Below are 20751 nucleotides of genomic sequence, written 5' to 3' on the forward strand. Positions count from 1 at the left end.
ATGTCCATGGTCAGGAAACCGTAACCATCTATTGATCAACGAGCTAGTCAACTAGAGGCTTACTAGGGACATGGTGTTGTCTATGTATCCACACATGTATCTGAGTTTCCTATCAATACAATTATAGCATGGATAATAAACGATTATCATGAACAAGGAAATATAATAATAATAACTAATTTATTATTGCCTCTAGGGCATATTTCCAACAGTCTCCCACTTGCACTAGAGTCAATAATCTAGTTCACATCGCCATGTGATTAACACTGATAGGTCACATCGCCATGTGACCAACATCCAAAGAGTTTACTAGTGTCTTAAACTAGTTCACATCACCATGTGATTAAGACTCAATGAGTTCTGGGGTTTGATCATGTTTTGCTTGTGAGAGAGGTTTTAGTCAACGGGTCTGCAACATTCAGATCCGTATGTACTTCGCAATTCTCTATGTCATATTGTAAATGCTGCTTCCACGCTCCACTTGGAGCTATTCCAAATGGTTGCTCCACTATACGTATCCGGTTTGCTACTCAGAGTCATTCGGATAGGTGTTAAAGCTTGCATCGACGTAACCCTTTACGCCGAACTCTTTATCACCTCCATAATCGAGAAACATGTCCTTATTTACTCCAAGGACAATTTTGACCGCTGTCCAATGATCCCATTCCTGGATCATTCTTGTACCCCTTGACTGACTCATGGCAAGGCACACTTCCGGTGCGGTACACAGCATAGCATACTATAGAGCCTACGTCTGAAGCATAGGGGACGACCTTCGTCCTTTCTCTCTCTTCTGCCGTGGTCGAGCTTTAAGTCTTAACTTCATACCTTACAACTCAGGCAAGAACTCCTTCTTTGACTGATCCATCTTGAACACCTTCAAGATCATGTCAAGGTATATGCTCATTTGAAAGTACCATTAAGCGTTTTTGATCTATCCTCATAGATCTTGATGCTCAATGTTCAAGTAGCTTAATCCAGGTTTTCATTGAAAAACACTTTTCAAATAACCCTATATGCTTTCCAGAAATTCTACATCATTTCTGATCAACAATATGTCAACAACATATACTCATCAGAAATTCTATAGTGCTCCCACTCACTTCTTTGGAAATACAAGTTTCTCATAAACTTTGTATAAACCCAAAATCTTTGATCATCTCATCAAAGCGTACATTCCAACTCCGAGATGCTTACTCCAGTCCTTAGAAGGATCGCTGGAGCTAGCATACCTTTTAGCATCCTTAGGATCGACAAAACCTTTCTGATTGTATCACATACAACCTTTCCTTACGAAAACTGGTAAGGAAACTCGTTTTGACATCCATCTGCCAGATTTCATAAATGCAGCTAATGCTAACATGATTCCGACGGACTTAAGCATCGCTACGGATGAGAAAATCTCATCGTAGTCAACTCCTTGAACTTGTGAAAAACTCTTCGCCACAAGTCGAGCTTCATAGACGGTGACATTACCGTCCACGTCCGTCTTCTTCTTAAAGATCCATTTATCTCAATGGCTTGCCGATCATCGGGCAAGTCCACCAAAGTCCATGCTTTGTTCTGATACATGGATCCTATCTCGGATTTCATGGCTTCTAACCATTTGTCGGAATATGGGCCCACCATCGCTTCTCCATAGCTCGTAGGTTCATTGTTGTCTAGCAACATGACCTTCAAGACAGGATCACCGTACCACTCTGAAGCAGTACGCGTCCTTGTCGCCCTACGAGGTTCGGTAGTGACTTGATCCGAAGCTTCATGATCACTATCATAAGCTTCCACTTCAATTGGTGTAGGTGCCACAGGAACAACTTCCTGTGCCCTGCTACACACTGGTTGAAGTGATGGTTCAATAACCTCATCAAGTCTCCACCATCCTCCCACTCAATTTTCGAGACAAACCTTTCCTCGAGAAAGGACCCGATTCAAGAAACAATCCCTATTGCTTTCGGATCTGAATTAGGAGGTATACCCAACTGTTTTGGGTGTCCTATGAAGATGCATTTTATCCGCTTTGGGTTCGAGCTTATCAACCTGAAACTTTTTCACATAAGCGTCGCAGCCCCAAACCTTTAAGAAACGACAACTTAGGTTTCTCCAAACCATAGTTCAAACGGTGTCGTCTCAACGGAATTACGTGGTGCCCTATTAAAGTGAGTGCGGTTGTCTCTAATGCCTAACCCATGAACGATAGTGGTAATTCGATAAGAGACATCATGGTACGCACCATATCCAATAGGGTGCAACTATGATGTTCGGACACACCATCACACTATGGTGTTCCAGGCGGTATTAATTGTGAAACAATTTCCACAATGTCTTAATTGCGTGCCAAAGCTCGTAACTCAGATACTCATCTCTATGATCATATCATAGACATTTTATCCTCTTGTCACAATGATCTTCAACTTCACTCTGAAATTACTTGAACCATTCAATAATTCAGACTTGTGTTTCATCAAGTAAATATACTCAACATCTACTCGAATCATCTGTGAAGTAAGAACATAACGATATTCACTGCATGCCTCAGCACTCATTGGACTGCACACATCAAAATGTGTTACTTCCAACAAGTTGCTATCTTGTTCCATCTTACTGAAACCGAGGCTTTTCAGTCATCTTGCCCATGTGGTATGATTTGCATATCTCAAGTGATTCAAAATCAAGTGAGTCCAAACGATCCATCTGCATGGAGTTTCTTCATGCGTATACACCAATAGACATGGTTTGCATGTCTCAAACTTTTCAAAAACGAGTGAGTCCAAAGATCCATCAACATGGAGCTTCTTCATGCGTTTTATACCAATATGACTTACATGGCAGTGCCACAAGTAAGTGGTACTATCATTACTATCTTATATCTTTTGGCATGAAAATGTGTATCACTACGATCGAGATTCAATAAACCATTCCTTTTAGGTGCTAGACCATTGAAGGTATTATTCAAATAAACAGAGTAACCATTATTCTCCTTAAATGAATAACCGTATTGCGACAGACATAATCCAATCATGTCTATGCTCAACGCAAACACCAAATAACAATTATTTAGGTTTAACACCAATCTCGATGGTAGAGGGAGCGTGCGATGCTTGATCACATCAACCTTGGAAACACTTCCAACACGTATCGTCAGCTCACCTTTAGCTAGTCTCCGTTTATTCCGTAGCTTTTATTTCGAGTTACTAACACTTAGCAACCGAACCGGTATCTAATACCCTGGTGCTACTAGGAGTACTAGTAAAGTACACATTAACATAATGTATATCCAATATACTTCTATCGACCTTGCCAGCCTTCTCATCTACCAAGTATCTAGGGTAATTCTGCTCCAGTGGTTGTTCCCCTTATTACAGAAGCACTTAGTCTCGGGTTTGGGTTCAACCTTGGGTTTCTTCACTGGAGCAGCAGCTGATTTGCCGTTTCATGAAGTATCCCTTCTTGCCCTTGCCCTTCTTGAAACTAGTGGTTTCACCAACCATCAACAATTGATGCTCCTTCTTGATTTCTACTTTCGCGGTGTCAAACATCGCGAATACCTCAAGGATCATCATATCTATCCCTGATATGTTATAGTTCATCACGAAGCTCTAGCAGCTTGGTGGCAATGACTTTGGAGAAACATCACTATCTCATCTGGAAGATCAACTCCCACTCGATTCAAGTGATTGTTGCACTCAGACAATCTGAGCACAAGCTCAACGATTGAGCTTTTCTCCCTTAGTTTGCAGGCTAAGAAAATCGTCGGAGGTCTTATACCTCTTGACGTGGGCACGAGCCTGAAATCCCAATTTCAGCCCTCGAAACATCTCATATGTTCCGCGACGTTTCGAAAAACGTCTTTGGTGCCTCAACTCTAAACCGTTTAACTGAACTATCACGTAGTTATCAAAACGTGTATGTCCGATGTTCGCAACATCCACAGACGACGTTTGGGGTTCAGCACACTGAGCGGTGCATTAAGGACATAAGCTTTCTACTGTCCGCATAATCGCTACTGTCAACTTTCAACTATATTTTCTCTAGGAACATATCTAAACAGTGGAACTAAAGCGCGAGCTTACGACATAATTTGCAAAGATCTTTTGACTATGTTCAGGATAATTAAGTTCATCTTATGAACTCCCACTCAGATAGACATCCCTCTAGTCATCTAAGTGATTACATGATCCGAGTCAACTAGGCCGTGTCCGATCATCACGTGAGACGGACTAGTCATCATCGGTGAACATCTTCATGTTGATCGTATCTACTATACGACTCATGCTCGACCTTTCGGTCTCTTGTGTTCCGAGGCCATGTCTGTACATGCTAGGCTCGTCAAGTTAACCTAAGTGTTTCGCGTGTGTAAATCTGGCTTACACCCGTTGTATGTGAACGTAAGAATCTATCACACCCGATCATCACGTGGTGCTTCGAAACGACGAACTTTCGCAACGGTGCACAGTTAGGGGGAACACTTTCTTGAAATTTTAATGAGGGATCATCTTATTTACTACCGTCGTTCTAAGCAAATAAGATGCATAAACATGATAAACATCACATGCAATCAAATAGTGACATGATATGGCCAATATCATTTTGCTCCTTTTGATCTCCATCTTCGGGGCTCCATGATCATCATCGTCACCGGCATGACACCATGATCTCCATCATCATGATCTCCATCATCGTGTCTTCATGAAGTTGTCTCGCCAACTATTACTTCTACTACTATGGCTACCGGTTAGCAATAAAGTAAAGTAATTACATGGCGTTGTTCAATGACACGCAGGTCATACAATAAATTAAGACAACTCCTATGGCTCCTGCCGGTTGTCATACTCATCGACATGCAAGTCGTGATTCCTATTACAAGAACATGATCAATCTCATACATCACATATCATTCATCACATTCTTCTTGGCCATATCACATCACATAGCATACCCTGCAAAAACAAGTTAGACGTCCTCTAATTGTTGTTTGCATGTTTTACGTGGCTGCTATGGGTTTCTAGCAAGAACGTTTCTTACCTACGCAAAACCACAACGTGATATGCCAATTGCTATTTACCCTTCATAAGGACCCTTTTCATCGAATCCGTTCCGACTAAAGTGGGAGAGACTGGCACCCGCTAGCCACCTTATGCACCAAGTGCATGTCAGTCGGTGGAACCTGTCTCACGTAAGAGTACGTGTAAGGTCGGTCCGGGCCGCTTCATCCCACAATACCGTCGAAACAAGATTGGACTAGTAACGGTAAGCATATTGAACAAAATCAACGCCCACAACTACTTTGTGTTCTACTCGTGCAAAGAATCTACGCAATAGACCTAGCTCATGATGCCACTGTTGGGGAACGTAGCAGAAATTCAAAATTTTCCTACGTGTCACCAAGATCTATCTATGGAGAAACCAGCAACGAGGGGAAGGAGAGTGCATCTACATACCCTTGTAGATCGCTAAGCGGAAGCGTTCAAGAGAACGGGGTTGAAGGAGTCGTACTCGTCGTGATCCAAATCACCGGAGATCCTAGTGCCGAACGGACGGCACCTCCGCGTTCAACACACGTACAGCCCGGTGACGTCTCCCATGCCTTGATCCAGCAAGGAGAGAGGGAGAGGTTGAGGAAGACTCCATCCAGCAGCAGCACAACGGCGTGGTGGTGATGGAGGAGCGTGGCAATCCTGCAGGGCTTCGCCAAGCACCGCGGGAGAGGAGGAGTACTTGGGAGAGGGGGAGGGCTGCGCCAGAACTTGTGGTGCGGCTGCCCTCCCACCCCCCACATATATATAGGGGCAAGGGAGAGGGGGGCCGGCCCCCTCAGATCCAATCTGAGGAGGGGGCGGTGGCCAAGGGGGGAGGAGTGCCTCCCAAGTCAAGTGGAGGCCCTCCCCCTTAGGGTTTTCCCCTTCCCATGCGCATGGGCCTTGGGGGGGCTGGTGCCCCTGGCCCATTAAGGCTAGGGCGCCCCCCTACAGCCCATGCTACTGTATTGGACGTGGTGGAACAATTTCCGGACCTCCGGACCCCTCCGGAATCCTCCGGAACCTTCTGGAAGCTTCCCGGTACAATACCGAAAAAACCCGAACTTTTTCCGGAACCCGAACAACAACTTTCCATATATAAATCTTTACCTCCGGACCATTCCGGAACTCCTCGTGACGTCCGGGATCTCATCCGGGACTCCGAACAACATTCGGTAACCACATACAAACTTCCTTTATAACCCTAGCGTCATCGAACCTTAAGTGTGTAGACCCTACGGGTTCGGGAACCATGCAGACATGACCGAGACGTTCTCCGGTCAATAACCAACAGCGGGATCTGGATACCCATGTTGGCTCCCACATGTTCCACGATGATCTCATCGGATGAACCACGATGTCAAGGACTCAATCGATCCCGTATACAATTCCCTTTGTCTAGCGGTATTGTACTTGCCCGAGATTCGATCGTCGGTATACCGATACCTTGTTCAATCTCGTTACCGGCAAGTCTCTTTACTCGTTCCGTAACACATCATCCCGTGATCAACCCCTTGGTCACATTGTGCACATTATGATGATGTCCTACCGAGTGGGCCCAGAGATACCTCTCCGTTCACACGGAGTGACAAATCCCAGTCTCGATTCGTGCCAACCCAACAGACACTTTCGGAGATACCTGTAGTGCACCTTTATAGCCACCCAGTTACGTTGTGACGTTTGGTACACCCAAAGCATTCCTACGGTATCCGGGAGTTGCACAATCTCATGGTCTAAGGAAATGATACTTGACATTAGAAAAGCTTTAGCATACGAACTACACGATCTTTGTGCTAGGCTTAGGATTGGGTCTTGTCCATCACATCATTCTCCTAATGATGTGATCCCGTTATCAACGACATCCAATGTCCATGGTCAGGAAACCGTAACCATCTATTGATCAACGAGCTAGTCAACTAGAGGCTTACTAGGGACATGGTGTTGTCTATGTATCCACACATGTATCTGAGTTTCCTATCAATACAATTATAGCATGGATAATAAACGATTATCATGAACAAGGAAATATAATAATAATAACCAATTTATTATTGCCTCTAGGGCATATTTCCAACAGCCACTTCCATCCCTTAGTTGTTTTTGACTTACATGAAAGTCAACCCATGAGTAAAAATGACACTGTGATCACTAAAGTCCCGTATAGCCAGCCAAGGTTCCTCGAGAATAAGGTGCAACATTGAGAGTATCTCATGAAACCACATCTCTAGTGGAAAAGGTGAAGACCAACACATGGACCATTGCATGTGGAGTAAGCAGTCTAAGTTAGTAGCCTATCTGTTTCACACACTTCGCAACCAAAAGCATGACTTGATCATTATGCTTACATGCATAATACCTTACATGTCTTCCTCCTTGTAGAGCAATGTAGCCCAAAATGTTTCACACTAGGTGCTTCAAGGAGGTTTAGGTGAGGTTGATTGAGATCACATAGTTTTAAAACTTTTGTTGCAGGTGTTTTTAGGTCACCTTTTCACTGATATGTTTGGTGTCTCGGTGAGGGCTTATAGAGGCAATTGGGATTTGACTAAGGCTTCTTATAAATTTCAAATATAAATCATGATACCACAACAAACTCACTGAAAGCTAGATAAAACCTCCACGAATAAAGAGTACGGTAAAAAATCTTAGTGAACTTTTCAATCGAGTTTCAGAATTTTTTTTTGAAATTTTTGTATGTCCAACGCATATTCAATGTTGGTATTATTTCGAAGACCTAGTTAAGAAATATATGGTCGTTTGGACAGTACTTATATGCATGGATCGAATGATTGGGGGAGCCACGGAGGTTCACTGCGAAATGATTATGTTGTTGTAAATGCAAAGACGAATGGATAGGATGGTGGTGAGATTGATCTTGACCAAACATTTTTGTGTATTGGATGTTAGTTTTCATGTTTTTAATGAATACTGGTTTTAACTGGGTACTTTATGTTATAATGTTATCAACATCGGATGGAAGAGAACGGACAAAGACATAGTTCATTTCACAACAATTTTAAAATATCCCTTTTATGAAACATATATTATTTGACAGAATTCATACGATCCTCATTTATAGAAGCCATCATGTAGGATGAAACGCCATCCACAGACACACCATCAGGAAAAGGAATTAAAATAAACATCACAATCTCGTGTGCCACTTTGTTAGAGCCTCTCCTGATTTTTCACCCAGCTAAACTCAGCCACAAAAAAAAAATACAAGTTGGGCGACCCTTACTTTTTTTAAAAAAAAATTGACCAAAGAGGGCGTCTGAAGAGTGATTACATAAAATAGGGTGAACAAATAGACAATCGGATTTTAGAATGTTTTAGTAAAGAATGACCGTGATGTAGAAGCCCGCAAAACACGCACTGGTGCACCCATAAATAAAATCCTAGACTATAATCGTTATCTTGCCTTCATTACATCCCCTAGCCATGATCCTAGACAAGCCGACTCACAATCTTCTATATCCAAATAGTTAGTTCCCATCACAAGACTTCTCGATACACATGTGTGCTTTCATGCCGCTTTAAATAGACATCCGATTAAAATTGTGTGATATTAGAAGTCATGCATGTATTCATAAGTTGCTTTTTTACATATTTTTTTGCGGGGTAAGTTGCTTTTATACATTAATCTACCCATGCAAACAATGTCAACCCATCAAGACATGCTTTTATGGACGGTGTATGTGTTGGAAGCCTGGAGCAACAAAGTTAGCACCCACACCGTCTCCCTTTTTTTAGCCCCTCTTCCTTTATTTATTTTTGAAGCAACACACGTTTGTTTCTTTCTTAGTCCAAGCGCGTCGTTTCTCTCCTATATAATAATTGTCGATCGCGAAGCAAATTCAGATGCGCACTCGTTTTAAGGGAACCTAGGGGCATGCACACGGTCACGCAGCAAAAGCTGCGGCTTGAATGAGTTGCCATGTTCTTGAGATGAGTTGAGTGACATGCAAGGGAGAAAAAAAGCAGGCATCTTTCCGTGCGCAAGGACATCATCGCCCCTTTTCTCCAAGAATCGGATGCGGCGACACCTCACATGAAAGGTACATCTAATCCGTTGGAGCGGGGTTATCTGAAGAAGAGCATCGCATTCCGTCCTTTTAATGCCCGTCAAAATCAAGCACGAGCCCTTCGTTTCTTTGGCGCTCCCGTCCCGTCCCGTCCCGTCCCATCCCCATCTACCTACCGTGGACGGTGCCAGAAGAGGACCAGTCACAACCTGCACTACACTGCACATGATCGCCTATTTAAGCTTCTCCTGTTCTCGCCCACCCCGCTCCACCCCATTCCCACTCTCTCCCAGCAGCGGCACGTCGTCATCTTCCTCCCCCTCGCCGTCCGCGTGTACGTCCAACAGGTGAGAGCTACAAAAGCTTCCAGCCTAGGTGCGCGTTTGCTTCTTCTTCAGGCGCCTGCCTAGGTTCACTTCCAGACGACGGTGGTGCTCCGTCGTGTCCAAATTTTCCGGGGGGTGTTCTTTCACGCCAGAGGACTACAGGTCGTACAGACTTTTTCAATTTAGCCCTACAGATTCCGTGAAATTGGTCCGCTGTTGTCGGCGCTGTTAAATCCGGCAACCCAAGCGGCTATTTAGCCCCGGGACACGGCCAGATGTTTCATGTCGCCTCTTGTTCGTTTTCTTCCTCCTCGGTGTCGGTGGCCTGTGGCCGTGGCCGGGTCGTCGCTTGTGTTCCCAACGAGGTTATAGGCCCCCGGCTCTGGAGATATCTTTCTTTCTTTATCCAACAAAAAAGACGCCGTTTGTTTATTTAAGTTCACAGCCCCGTCGTCTTCTTCTGGGTGCACGCCAGGTGCTTGGTCCTTTGTGCCAGTGGTTCTACTTGCCAGTGGTTCGATCTGCCCGCACCATTGCATTTTTTTTCTGCGTTTAAACTAGCTGAACATAGTCAGCCTCTCTGGTTTGCTTGATGATTTCTATATAAAAAGCGCCTCTGGCATTTTTCGATTTTGAGGGGGTAATTTCCCTTCCTTTAGCAATAATACACGGTTACATTCAAAGATTCTGCATCTTTGTGAGAAAATGATTCTGGATTTCTTCGATTCCATCCTATCGCACCACTGGATGCAAATTTGCTCCACGTAGGGATCTGTGCTGTTTTGTTAGCTTTTTTGTTGTATAATCAAGTTTCCAATCATGCCTTATCTAGACTTTCTGTTCCAGAATATATGTTAGGGGGCAGTAAATAGCATGACATAATTTCAGTTTTGCTAAAGCACGTCTAGATGTCATATGATTTACCTAACTTTGTTGGATTTTTACTACAGCTTCATCAATCATTAGTAAACCAACCACATCCACAAAACAAGACTTACACCCAATCCAGATCGCATTTAGTGCTCTGGCATTGCCCTACAGTAGGTGCAGAGCTGGTGTCATCATATCCATATGCCCTGTTGTCATTGGAACTTGTTGACTTTGGTTTAATTAAGTACTAGAGGAGTGGAAGACTGCTGAGAACTGAAATACGAGGGGAAATCTCTGATGTTCACTACCAACTAAAGCCTAAAACTGAGATAGTGAAAGCATGAGTACAGGGCGGTAGTTCAATTTGTTTCCTTTCATTCATGTTGATCGCATATAATACTAGTAGTAGTTTGCTTGAGAATGTCATGGTTAGCACCTTAGCTTTTGTTCCTCTTTCGTGGTTGTAAAGTAATTTTGTACCTTTTGTTGATTACCTAGTGAAAGAAAAGAAAAAATACCCAGCTGCTGTCTGTTTTTTTTTTCTTATTGTTGCCTGCCTTGTATTGTGCTGTTGATCCAGAGGCTGGGAACTTTAAAGCGGAAGAGGGTTCATGGAGGGTGGAGGCGCAAGAAATGTTTCTGCAGCGGCAGCACAGACAGAGGGAAGTGGGGATGATGGCTCCCGCAAGCCACTGCCTCCTTGCTGTGTCAAGGCGCAGGCTGCTGTGGCGGAATCTGAGGCCAAGTGCCACGCTACTGTGGTGTCCGGGTGGTTCACAGGAACCCGCTCACGCTCTGGTACGTATGTTCAGATTGGTGTTGTGTTATTGCATTTCTAGGAACTGTAAATGTAGAGGCATGGAAATTGTCTGCTCTTCTGATATTGAAAACCAATTTGATGTATGTTCAGGTAAACCAAGCAAAGCGCAGTACTTCAACAATCCAATGTGGCCTGGTATTTCCCTGATTCATGGTCCATCAATGTTATTTCACCATGTTTCCCCTCAAATAATCCTTTTGCAAGTGCTGTCCCTTTTACTATGAAAGTCGCAATTATTTCACAGATAAAAGTAATTCTAGAATGCTCCTAAACATCCAGATCTGTTGTAACCTTTTTCCCAGCAGAAACTGTAAGAGTGTTTGCTTCAAGGAACTGGATGGTAAATATACCATCGATCCTAGCTTTTAATGTAACCTACTTGTTTGGTTTGCGGAATGGAATCTGTTGGTACAGCATCGCCTCACTGGTAGAAAATAACAAACGCTTCCCAGCAAAATAATGCAATGATTCCATGATGGAATAATCCATCCTAGGATGATATGGTAACTGAATGCCCCATATTCGTTTCACTTTTCTTGGCAATTCCTGTTTGTACTTAGGGTCGCATTATCCAAGTAGATTGGGACCTGAAAGATCAACATTTGTGTCCCTATTAAGATTTTTAGTACACTCCATCCCGTTCAGGAAAAAAGAGTAGACTGCATATTTGAAGTTATGAAACGGCATTATAGCTTTTACTGCTTGAGGTTCTTCGCACCATCTTGCTTCTCTGTTATGCTGGGTAACTTCTCTTGTGCATTGTCTATGAAAATTCCTTGGTCTCTACCCAGCATAGTACTGAAGTAATTTGCTTGCTTGAGCTGGTCAGGGTTGTAACCAGAATTACTTCTTCTATACAGGGGAGGCTCATTCGTTGAAAGTAGAGAAGATTTTGTACCAGGGGAAATCGCCATACCAAGAAGTTTTAGTATTCGAGGTTATTTTGATCTTCTAATTGTGTGCATGTACGTTGGTCTGAGTCTGCTGGACATAGTAATGTATAATGTGTTACATTGTGTATGCAGTCTTCAACCTATGGGAATGTCCTTGTGCTCGATGGAATTGTTCAGCTGACTGACAAGGATGAATGTGCATACCAGGAAATGGTCACTCACCTTGCACTGTGCTCAATTCCATCTCCTAAAAATGTATGTATTTTATTCTCAGCCATAAAATATGCTGTCAACTTATTGGAGTTATCATTTAAATTGACCTGGAGCATATACTCCAGGTACTACAGCAGACAGAATCTTCTTTTTATGTGCAGTTACTGAATTATTTAGAGTTGTCGCATAGATTCTTCTATAAAGTCGCTGAAATCTTCGTACAAAAAAAGTTTCACTTTACTCTCACGCAGGTTTTGGTTGTCGGGGGTGGTGATGGTGGTGTACTACGAGAAATAGCCAAGCATGATTCAGTGGAGACTATAGACATATGCGAGATTGATCAGCTAGTTATTGATGTAAGAACCATCTCTTGATTTTTCTTTAAAGTGTAATAATCTGAATAACCGTATTCTGATCTATGCCTTCAAATCGATGCAGGTTTGTAAAGATTTTTTCCCACGTCTGTATGTTGGATATAAAGACCCTCGTGTCCGACTTCATGTTGGTGATGGTATGTTAAGAAGTTAAGAAGTTGTTAAGCTGGTGGTATTCCGTATAATGTTCACAGATCAAAGGGCATAATCCCCTTTTTTATAGCATCTCAAACTTGGCGTCATGTCTGTTGACTGCTGGTCTTGATTTTTGTAAATTTCATAGCAAACTTGCATTGGTTTTGCAGCTGTGGAGTTCTTGAGAAATTCTCCAGAAGGAAAATACGATGCCATTATTGTTGATTCATCAGATCCAATTGGTGAGTTCTTGCTATTACTACACCATACCTGCAGCCCTTCTATTTTAATTAAGGAGATCAAAATTTCATTCCTGTAGGGTTGACTTACATGATTCTTTTGTTTATATACTTGAAATTTTCTTTCACGTCACATTTACAGGGCCAGCTCAGGAGCTTGTGGAGAAGCCCTTCTTTCAGACAATTGCTAGGGCTTTAAAGCCTGGCGGTGTTCTTTCTAATCTAGCTGAAAGTATGTGGCTGCACACACATCTAATCCAGGATATGCTTTCTATCTGTCGGGAGGTATTCAAGGGTGGCGTGCACTATGCCTGGGCGAGTGTTCCGACGTATCCTAGGTTCTCTACTTCTCTGCATCATCTGTTCTAGCCTTTTCTAACTTTAACTTCTATGTATCCATTTCTTGTTATATTTTATGCATGCATATTTCAGGTTTTATTTTATTGTTCAGTTTCTGCTCTCAAATACTTAGAAATTAGCGTATTTGGGAATACAAAGTCACACCCAATTATATCGTAGTACTACCTATGAAGCATTCCTGAAAATAATTTATGACAAATACAGTCCACAGTTGAGATAATACGTGCTCATATTATCCTCAAGTACAGAATGTAAGTTTTCATCTATATAGATATGTTGCTGCCAAGTTGAAGTGGCTGTTGTTGGCACTAAAAGCAGTGTAGGCAAAACGTCCTGAACTTTGAGCTAATTTTCTTGAGGTTGAGCAGAAGCTGAAGAAAAAGCATCAATCATTTGAGATACTTATTATAGCTACTGGTCTTCATGTGCCAACTGAATGGAGAAATAGTTTGTATGTTAGCCAATTAGCATAATGACCCTTCCTAGTTCTAGGATACTCCTTACCACCATCTCCATTTTAGCAGCTGGACTCTGCTCACGTATATTAACTCTCTTTTTTCTTTCCTAACATTTGGTGGTGCAGAGTATAAGTAATTTATCAGTTAGCTGTAGCTGCCCATTGTTTAGAGTTATATGCGTACCCATTTCATATGTATATGCTAACCATGTAAATACTTGAATTTGTAGTGGTGTCATTGGATTTTTGCTATGCGCGAAGGACGGTCCACCGGTGGACTTCCTGACTCCTGTGAACCCAATCGAGAAAATTGAAGGAGCTACTAAAGATGGACGAGAGATGAGATTTTACAATTCAGAGGTTTCCCCTTCTGCCTTTGACAACCTCCCTGTTTGTTGTTCTTTTGCCTAAAAAGATGCTCTTTATTGCCACTATTGAATTCATACTCTAGCCAACTCATCCAAAAGTCCGAACTAACGGAGGGAGGCTGGCAATATATTTCAACACTCCCCCCTCACGTCTAGGCTATTTTAGTCCTTAGACGTGGGATCGATGTAGGCCGCAGAATCGTTTTATTTAATACTGCGTTGGTAGGGTTTTGAACTCAAGACCTCTTGGCTGTGATACCATATTGTATTTATACTCCAGCCAACTCATCCAAAAGTCCGAACTGATGGAGGGAGGCGGGCAATATATTTCAACAGCCACAACAATGCAACACTTTCAATATTTATTTTGCGGTGCAATAGTTAGGCATCAACTCGTTTTTTACTTGTTCATAACAGATTCATAGGGCTGCTTTTATTCTGCCAACGTTTGTAAAGAGGGAGCTGGAGGCATATAGCACTTCCACTGAAAAGGTAAGTTATATAGTTACTCTTCCCTTGTCTGCATTTTGTTTCTTTACAGTGTTTTGTAATTTCATCCTTCACAAACAGGGAGGGTCTAGGCTCCCACTGATGTGGCAATTATATATAGTTTACAAACTAAATTTGAATTAACATGCAAATGAGTTTATCGATCTACAGATTATGGATTTGCAGAAAGAAAAACCTGCAGACTAGTAAATTCAGATTGTTGCAATGAAGAACTCATTGGTCCTTTTGCTATTTCAACCCATGACAGGAGAAACCGGAGAAGCCAACGGCAAAACCAGTGAAGATGAAGGTAATGCGGGACAGCGCAATTACCGCTTCCTAGACCGCCTGTATGCTATCCATCTTCCCCTACGAGACCCGCCGCGCTGTATATCCATGTTCCATGCCTGTCCTTTACTACCAGGTTTTATTTCAGTAGTTACATGATTCTGTGGTGCTCTAGCATAGTTGCGTGGCAGAACTGAGAACAGAATGTCACTGGGTGTGTATGGTGTGTTACATTTGGTGAATAAAGGAGCGAACAAAAGTGAATGTTTGATGCGTTACCCTGATCTGTAACATGTATGATGTTTCATTGTTACGTGGACTCTCGTGGTTCAAGTACCCGGACCCGCTTTGTTATGAGCTTCTCACATACCACCTTTGTTTTGTATTATAAGATGTTTTGAATATTTTTAATAAATACTACTCCTGAAACTACGGACTGAACGAGTAAAAAAAACACTAAAATGCGTCTATATACATCTGACTGATAAAAATTAGAACATCTTATAGTTTGAAAACGGAAGGAATACTAGCCTATACGCGCAAAAACTAAGCATATGATGTATAGACTATATAGCTAAAAAAGTGTGACAGGCCATATCGTGGCAATGAACTGAACACATAATGATGTGCAAATAACTAAAGTTAGATGATGTGGCAACCGAGAGCTGATTTTCTAGATCATGGTGCACTCGAACCTACGCTCAGCGCGGTCGGATCCATTTCTATTTTCATGGGGATCTGTGCAAGTTAATGTTGTGCAAACCCTATGTGCAAGTTAATGATTCTTGTGCTAGGTCTTGTTCGGGACCCATTTCTTCATAGCATTATAGTATTAAACTGACACACAACCCTAAGCTACAGTGTCAGTCCGGTCCACGAGAAGAACACAAAGACATATTTTTATCCTTTGGTGTCTCTCCTATACTAAGCACCGTACATTCTCATATCTAGATATATATTGTAGAAAATATTGTACTATATTTTCAGTCTCAAAAGTGATAAAAAGTTGTGTGAAGACCATGATTTTTCTATAAATCGGTGCAGATCTTTTTAAAAAAAATGATCAATTGTGCATGGGAGCTTTTACCAAAAATCCATGAAATATTTACGTTTTTTAGTAGTTTTAGTAAATGAACTTACTGCTACAAAAGCCACAAATGTCAATGGGTACTTCATCGTGAAAAAACGCAAAAATGTAAACAATCTGAGTGTACACAGAACGAGGAACCAGGAATAAAATAAAGCATTGAAGACTGTACTAGAACTCCAGGATGTTGAATTTTTTAACACCTACGAATTCAAACGTAGACTGATTAGCATCTTATAGGTCTCTTGATCACTTGTGCATGGTTCCTGAAACAATTTAATTAGCTTGTATCTCGAAAAGGTTGTCAGAGGATGTATGGCAGTGGGTGTAGGTTCCGGTGCACCATGGTCCCAAGCAACATTTTCGTCAGGGCCGGCCCTGGGGCATGGGCGGTGGGGCGGCGGCCCAGGGCCCAGGCGGGAGGGGGGCCCATGATGTAGTACATATACATACTAACGCCCAGCAAAAAAATGGTAAAAACGAGATGGGCTAGGGCGCGAGGCCCATGCGATCGATTACGAATCGTTACGCTAGCGCCAGCGATCGATACCGGCTGCTCATCTTCTTTTCCTTCGTCTGGAGTCTGGACGGTTGGCCTCTAATCTCTTCGTCCTGCCTGCCGCTCGGCGCTCAGCGCCTTGCCGTCTCGGCCGCCGCCGGCTTGCCGCTGCGCGCGCCGCATAGCAGTCCGATAACTCAAAGTCTGCATCGAGCCAACGAGGTAATCCATGATCTATTCCATCGGTCAGTTTCTTCAGCCCGTATATGTATCCATGATCGATCCATGTTCCTGATGACCTGATCCATCCCCCCAGATCCCAATTTGACAATTTCAGTAGTATGTACGTATTCAACTATCCACATGTATGTCTAGGGTTCCAATCATCCGATTATAAATTCTTAATTCTTTGTACCCTCTTTTCTTCATGATTTTAGGACATTATCCTGCCATGTTGCCTAAGAAGAAGCAATTGTTGGTGCTGAAAAAAGGAGAAGAAAGAAAGGAAGTATTATTGCATCAAGAAACGTCCGAAGAAACTTTTTTGAAGCATTGAAGTATTATTGTTGTCGATGGAGTCAGTTGAATTTGGTTCTTATTTGAGGTAATCATGGTATGTTAGTTTTATTTTGCCATCTTTTTAGTATTATTGTTGTCGATGGAGTCGGTTCGAATTTAGTTATTATTGCTGTCGGTGGAGTCAGTTGAATTATTATAGTCAAATTTGGTTGAAATTTATATAGGGGCCCATGTCACCGAGTTCGCCTAGGGCCTTCCAAAACACAGGGCCGGCCCTGATTTTCGTGTGGCAACCTTAATCCACAAACCAAGCATGCCCTTACTCATGTTGATTGCGCCGATAAGGAAGAGCTACACCGCTCCATTTTCAATCATTGAATTGCCTCATGAGGATAAATCGTCTTTAACAATTTATTCGTGGTCACATTCTACCTTGCATCAGAACAGTGGTTCTTGTTTTAGGTTGTGAAATATATTTTATTAAGTACTTCTTGTTTCTTAAATTGTAGTGAACTTCAATCAAATTTATGGAAAAATCATCATGAAATATATTTTCATACATTATATATTTCATGTTGTAAATATTCATATCTCTGTAAACTTGGTCAAAGTTACGAAGTTTGATATTGCAAAATATATAAATCTTGCAGTCACCTTTTATTTTCGCAAATGTTAACGCCCACACGTGTGGCACGAAGCAACATGGCCCAAACGTCTCCATTACCATTCATTTTATCACGTCAAAACATATGACATCAGCAAGAATCTATTTGGTTTTCGGTTTAAAAATGTTTTATTTTCTAATTAAAAATCCGTTTTCACCATTAAATTCCTCTCGACGAGATCTTCAAAACTAGATCTCATGTTGGTATGTTTCGACAAAAAAGAATTGGCCAAAAGTTGCCATAATGGTTACACTGTAGTCGTCATAGTGTTTACACTAAAGTTGCCATATGGCAATTTTAGTTTTTAGAGCATGACAATTTTAGTATTTTGACCATGGCAACTCCAGTGCTTTAACCATGAAAATTATTTTTTGTATAAACCATGGCAGTTTAAAGTGCATGCATCATGGCAATTTTAGTTTATGGTTCTTGGCAAGTCTAGTTTCTTAATTATCTGTTTTGTAATATGTCAAAATTTATTTTTAAATGTAGAAGAAAATAGCTGAAACATATCATGACAACTTCAGTGTAAACATCATGGCAATTCATGTGCAATAGACATGACAACTTTTAAACCCCAAAAAAGTCATCGAAACATATTGATATGAGATCTAGTTTCGAAGATCTCGTCGCGATGGATTTAATGGTGAAAACGGATCATCAATCAGATTTTTTATTTAAGAGATAAAATATTTTAAAAACTGGAAATCCAAAAAGATTCCCACATGGATGCATGCGGTGATGTGGCGCAGTCTGTGTGTTATAGGGCGTGTAGGCGGATGCCGCTCCCACCACACGTGTGGGGGTTATCAGTGTCCTTTATTTTAGAAACACAATACAGATGCAGACGAAACAAGCATGCATACTCACTCATATGCGTGCACACGCGCACACTATACCCTATGAGCATCTCGAAGACACTGAGCCGATAAATCTTGAGAGAATGGTGAAGTTGCCATAGGCACCTCATATTCGACAGACAAGTAATGCCACTCAAAGAATAGCCCGGGGATGTACGAGGCCATCTCTTGTGATTCGCGAACACATAAGACCTAGCCACCTCCAGCTTCTCCAACCCCTCTCATCGCCACCGGAGGGCAAAGCGTGTGTAACGACGACAATGATGGGGAGGATCTGTCCACAGGGGAGTTTGACGCGACGGAGGTGGTCGGCTACGACGAACCGAGGATGGTGGCATCAATCGTTTTAGACCGGCGACACTTACCGACAATGTTGCCTGTGCCAGTGACGTCCAAATGTCCCTGGAGACGGGGTCCTAGATAGCGGCGGGCTCGCCCTCTAGCCTGGTTTTGGTGTACAATGGCGTGGGCATCTTGGTTTAGACTGATTTCGGGGAGTCTCTTTGTCTTGGTCGAGGCGGCGGGCTCAACCTCTAGCTCGGTTATGGCGTACAAGGATGTGGGCGTCTTGGTTTAGACTATTTTTAGGGAGTCTTCGTGTCTTGACCCGGGGGGCTGTGACGCCCGGATAATCAAGCTACAGTAACCCTCTAGTAATGCTGCCTTGTCACCACTGTTACTGTTGTTAATCTCGCGTTAGATCGAAACCGGTTCGAATTCAAAATTCAAAATCAGGGAAACAATAAAAGTTTTCAAACGTTAAAACTAAAATTGTTAAAAATGGGACAACTAAATCCTAGGTAATAATGGTGGAGAAACCACACTTGTATAAAATGCGTAAATACTCAAAAATGAATAAAACAACAGCAAAATAAATTAATTAAATGCCTTTGTATTTTGTAAAATACTAAACTATTTTATTTAGCTGTCCAAATTAATGTGGCAGTGGTATATTTAACATACTACATTTAGGTGTTGTTCTCACATTCTATAAAGTTGAAATAAATTAAAAATTTAATAAAACAGAAAAGAAGAAATAAAAGAAAAGAGAAAATAGAAAACAATAACTAAACTAAAACAAAAAAAGGACCCTCCCCCCCACGCTGGGCCTCAACCCAGCTGGCCATCCAACCGGCGGCCCACCTAACCCCTTCATAACCCCCCCCCACCGACGGAAACCCTAGCCCGGTCCACCCCCACTGCTCCCGCACGATCGCCACTCGCTCCCCCCCACTCCCCCACGATCCCCTTCTCTTTCCCCGTCGATCTGGATCGGGATCGGCCCGATCCCGTTGCCCCCGACGCCCGACGCCCGCCAGTCGCTGTCCACCGTCGCCTGGAGCTCCGCGAACCTCACCGGAGCCACCCCGTCGCCCCCTCGCCGTCACCATCACCTGGAGGACCACCTCGCCGGATGCCATCGCCCCCGTCCTCTTCGTCGTCGACCACCCCGACGTCGACCCCGTCGCCGCCGTCCTCTCGTCACCGTTGCCGCCTCGCCGGACCTCCCCGAGCCCACTGCCTTGACTCTACGGATCCGCGGTGAGGCCCTCGGCCTCTATCCCTCTCTGCTCCTCGCGCCGTCCCGCTGTTGTGCACGCGCGCACCGTGCGTTACCTGCGCGCCAGCCTCATTTCGCTGTCGGCGCCGTCCGTACGCCGCTCGCCTCCCGCGCCGCTACCCCGCTGCTGCGCGCTTGCTCTGCTCCCGTCGCTCGCTCGCCCGGGGCACGCTCCGGCCTCCCCGGCCACGCGCCCGCCTGGGCCTCGGCTGCCCAGGGCCGTGGCTCCGCAGCCCGCGCTAGGCCATGCCCCGTCCGCTGTCGTGCTCCTTCCCCCTCCCCCTCGTGCGCCGCCACCACTACCTCCCGCTCCTCGGGGCCACCTCCGCCGCCTAGCCTCACCGCGCGGCCCTGCTCCGGCTGTGGTCACGGCTGCCGGCGCCAGGCCGCGCCCCCCCCCTTCGCTTGCTGCCCCGTAGCGCCCCGCCGGGCGGGCAGGCGCTCGTCGCCCGGCTCCGCCCATAGCCGTATCCGCTTGCCCGTCGCCCGCTATGGCCTCCTGGCCAAATGACAGACGGGCCCACGCCCAAAATAAAAATAAATAATAATAATAATAAAATAAAGTAAAAATAAATATATTAAATAAATAAATAACAACTAAGATAATTTAAAATATTAATTAATTAATTAATTAAGTAATTAATTAAGTTAATTAATCCTGATTAGATTAACCTAATCACTAATTAAA

General features: G+C 43.3%; 1 protein-coding gene across 4 annotated transcripts; it reads left to right on the forward strand.

The window, feature by feature from the left end:
* Positions 1-9142: 9142 nt before the first annotated feature.
* On the forward strand, positions 9143-15185 carry LOC100682470 (spermine synthase). Of its 4 annotated transcripts, none has more exons than XM_044574438.1 (12): positions 9143-9387; positions 10817-11034; positions 11147-11191; positions 11917-11993; positions 12082-12204; positions 12414-12518; positions 12601-12673; positions 12842-12913; positions 13053-13248; positions 13958-14087; positions 14513-14587; positions 14853-15185. In XM_044574438.1, the coding sequence occupies exons 2-12, from the start codon at positions 10848-10850 to the stop codon at positions 14925-14927; spliced, it is 1158 nt and encodes a 385-aa protein (XP_044430373.1). In that variant the 5' UTR covers positions 9143-9387; positions 10817-10847; the 3' UTR covers positions 14928-15185. The 4 variants fall into 4 exon arrangements, with proteins under 4 accessions (XP_044430373.1, XP_044430375.1, XP_044430374.1 ...); XM_044574440.1 differs by having other exon boundaries at positions 9265-9528; XM_044574439.1 differs by lacking the exon at positions 9143-9387 and adding an exon at positions 9630-9731.
* The last annotated feature ends 5566 nt before the right edge of the window (positions 15186-20751 follow it).

This window comes from Triticum aestivum, chromosome 7B (assembly GCF_018294505.1).
Source record: "Triticum aestivum cultivar Chinese Spring chromosome 7B, IWGSC CS RefSeq v2.1, whole genome shotgun sequence".
Classification (NCBI taxonomy): Eukaryota; Viridiplantae; Streptophyta; class Magnoliopsida; order Poales; family Poaceae; genus Triticum; species Triticum aestivum.

What these genes read in the sequence shown, in the direction of transcription:
- LOC100682470 (XM_044574438.1), top strand. Translation starts at nt 10,848, where the DNA reads ATGGAGGGTGGAGGCGCAAGAAATGTTTCTGCAGCGGCAGCACAGACA. An exon ending in TGATTCATCAGATCCAATTG is followed by an intron (nt 12,914 to 13,052) that starts GTGAGTTCTTGC and finishes TCACATTTACAG; the next exon opens with GGCCAGCTCAGGAGCTTGTG. An exon ending in ATAGCACTTCCACTGAAAAG is followed by an intron (nt 14,588 to 14,852) that starts GTAAGTTATATA and finishes AACCCATGACAG; the next exon opens with GAGAAACCGGAGAAGCCAAC.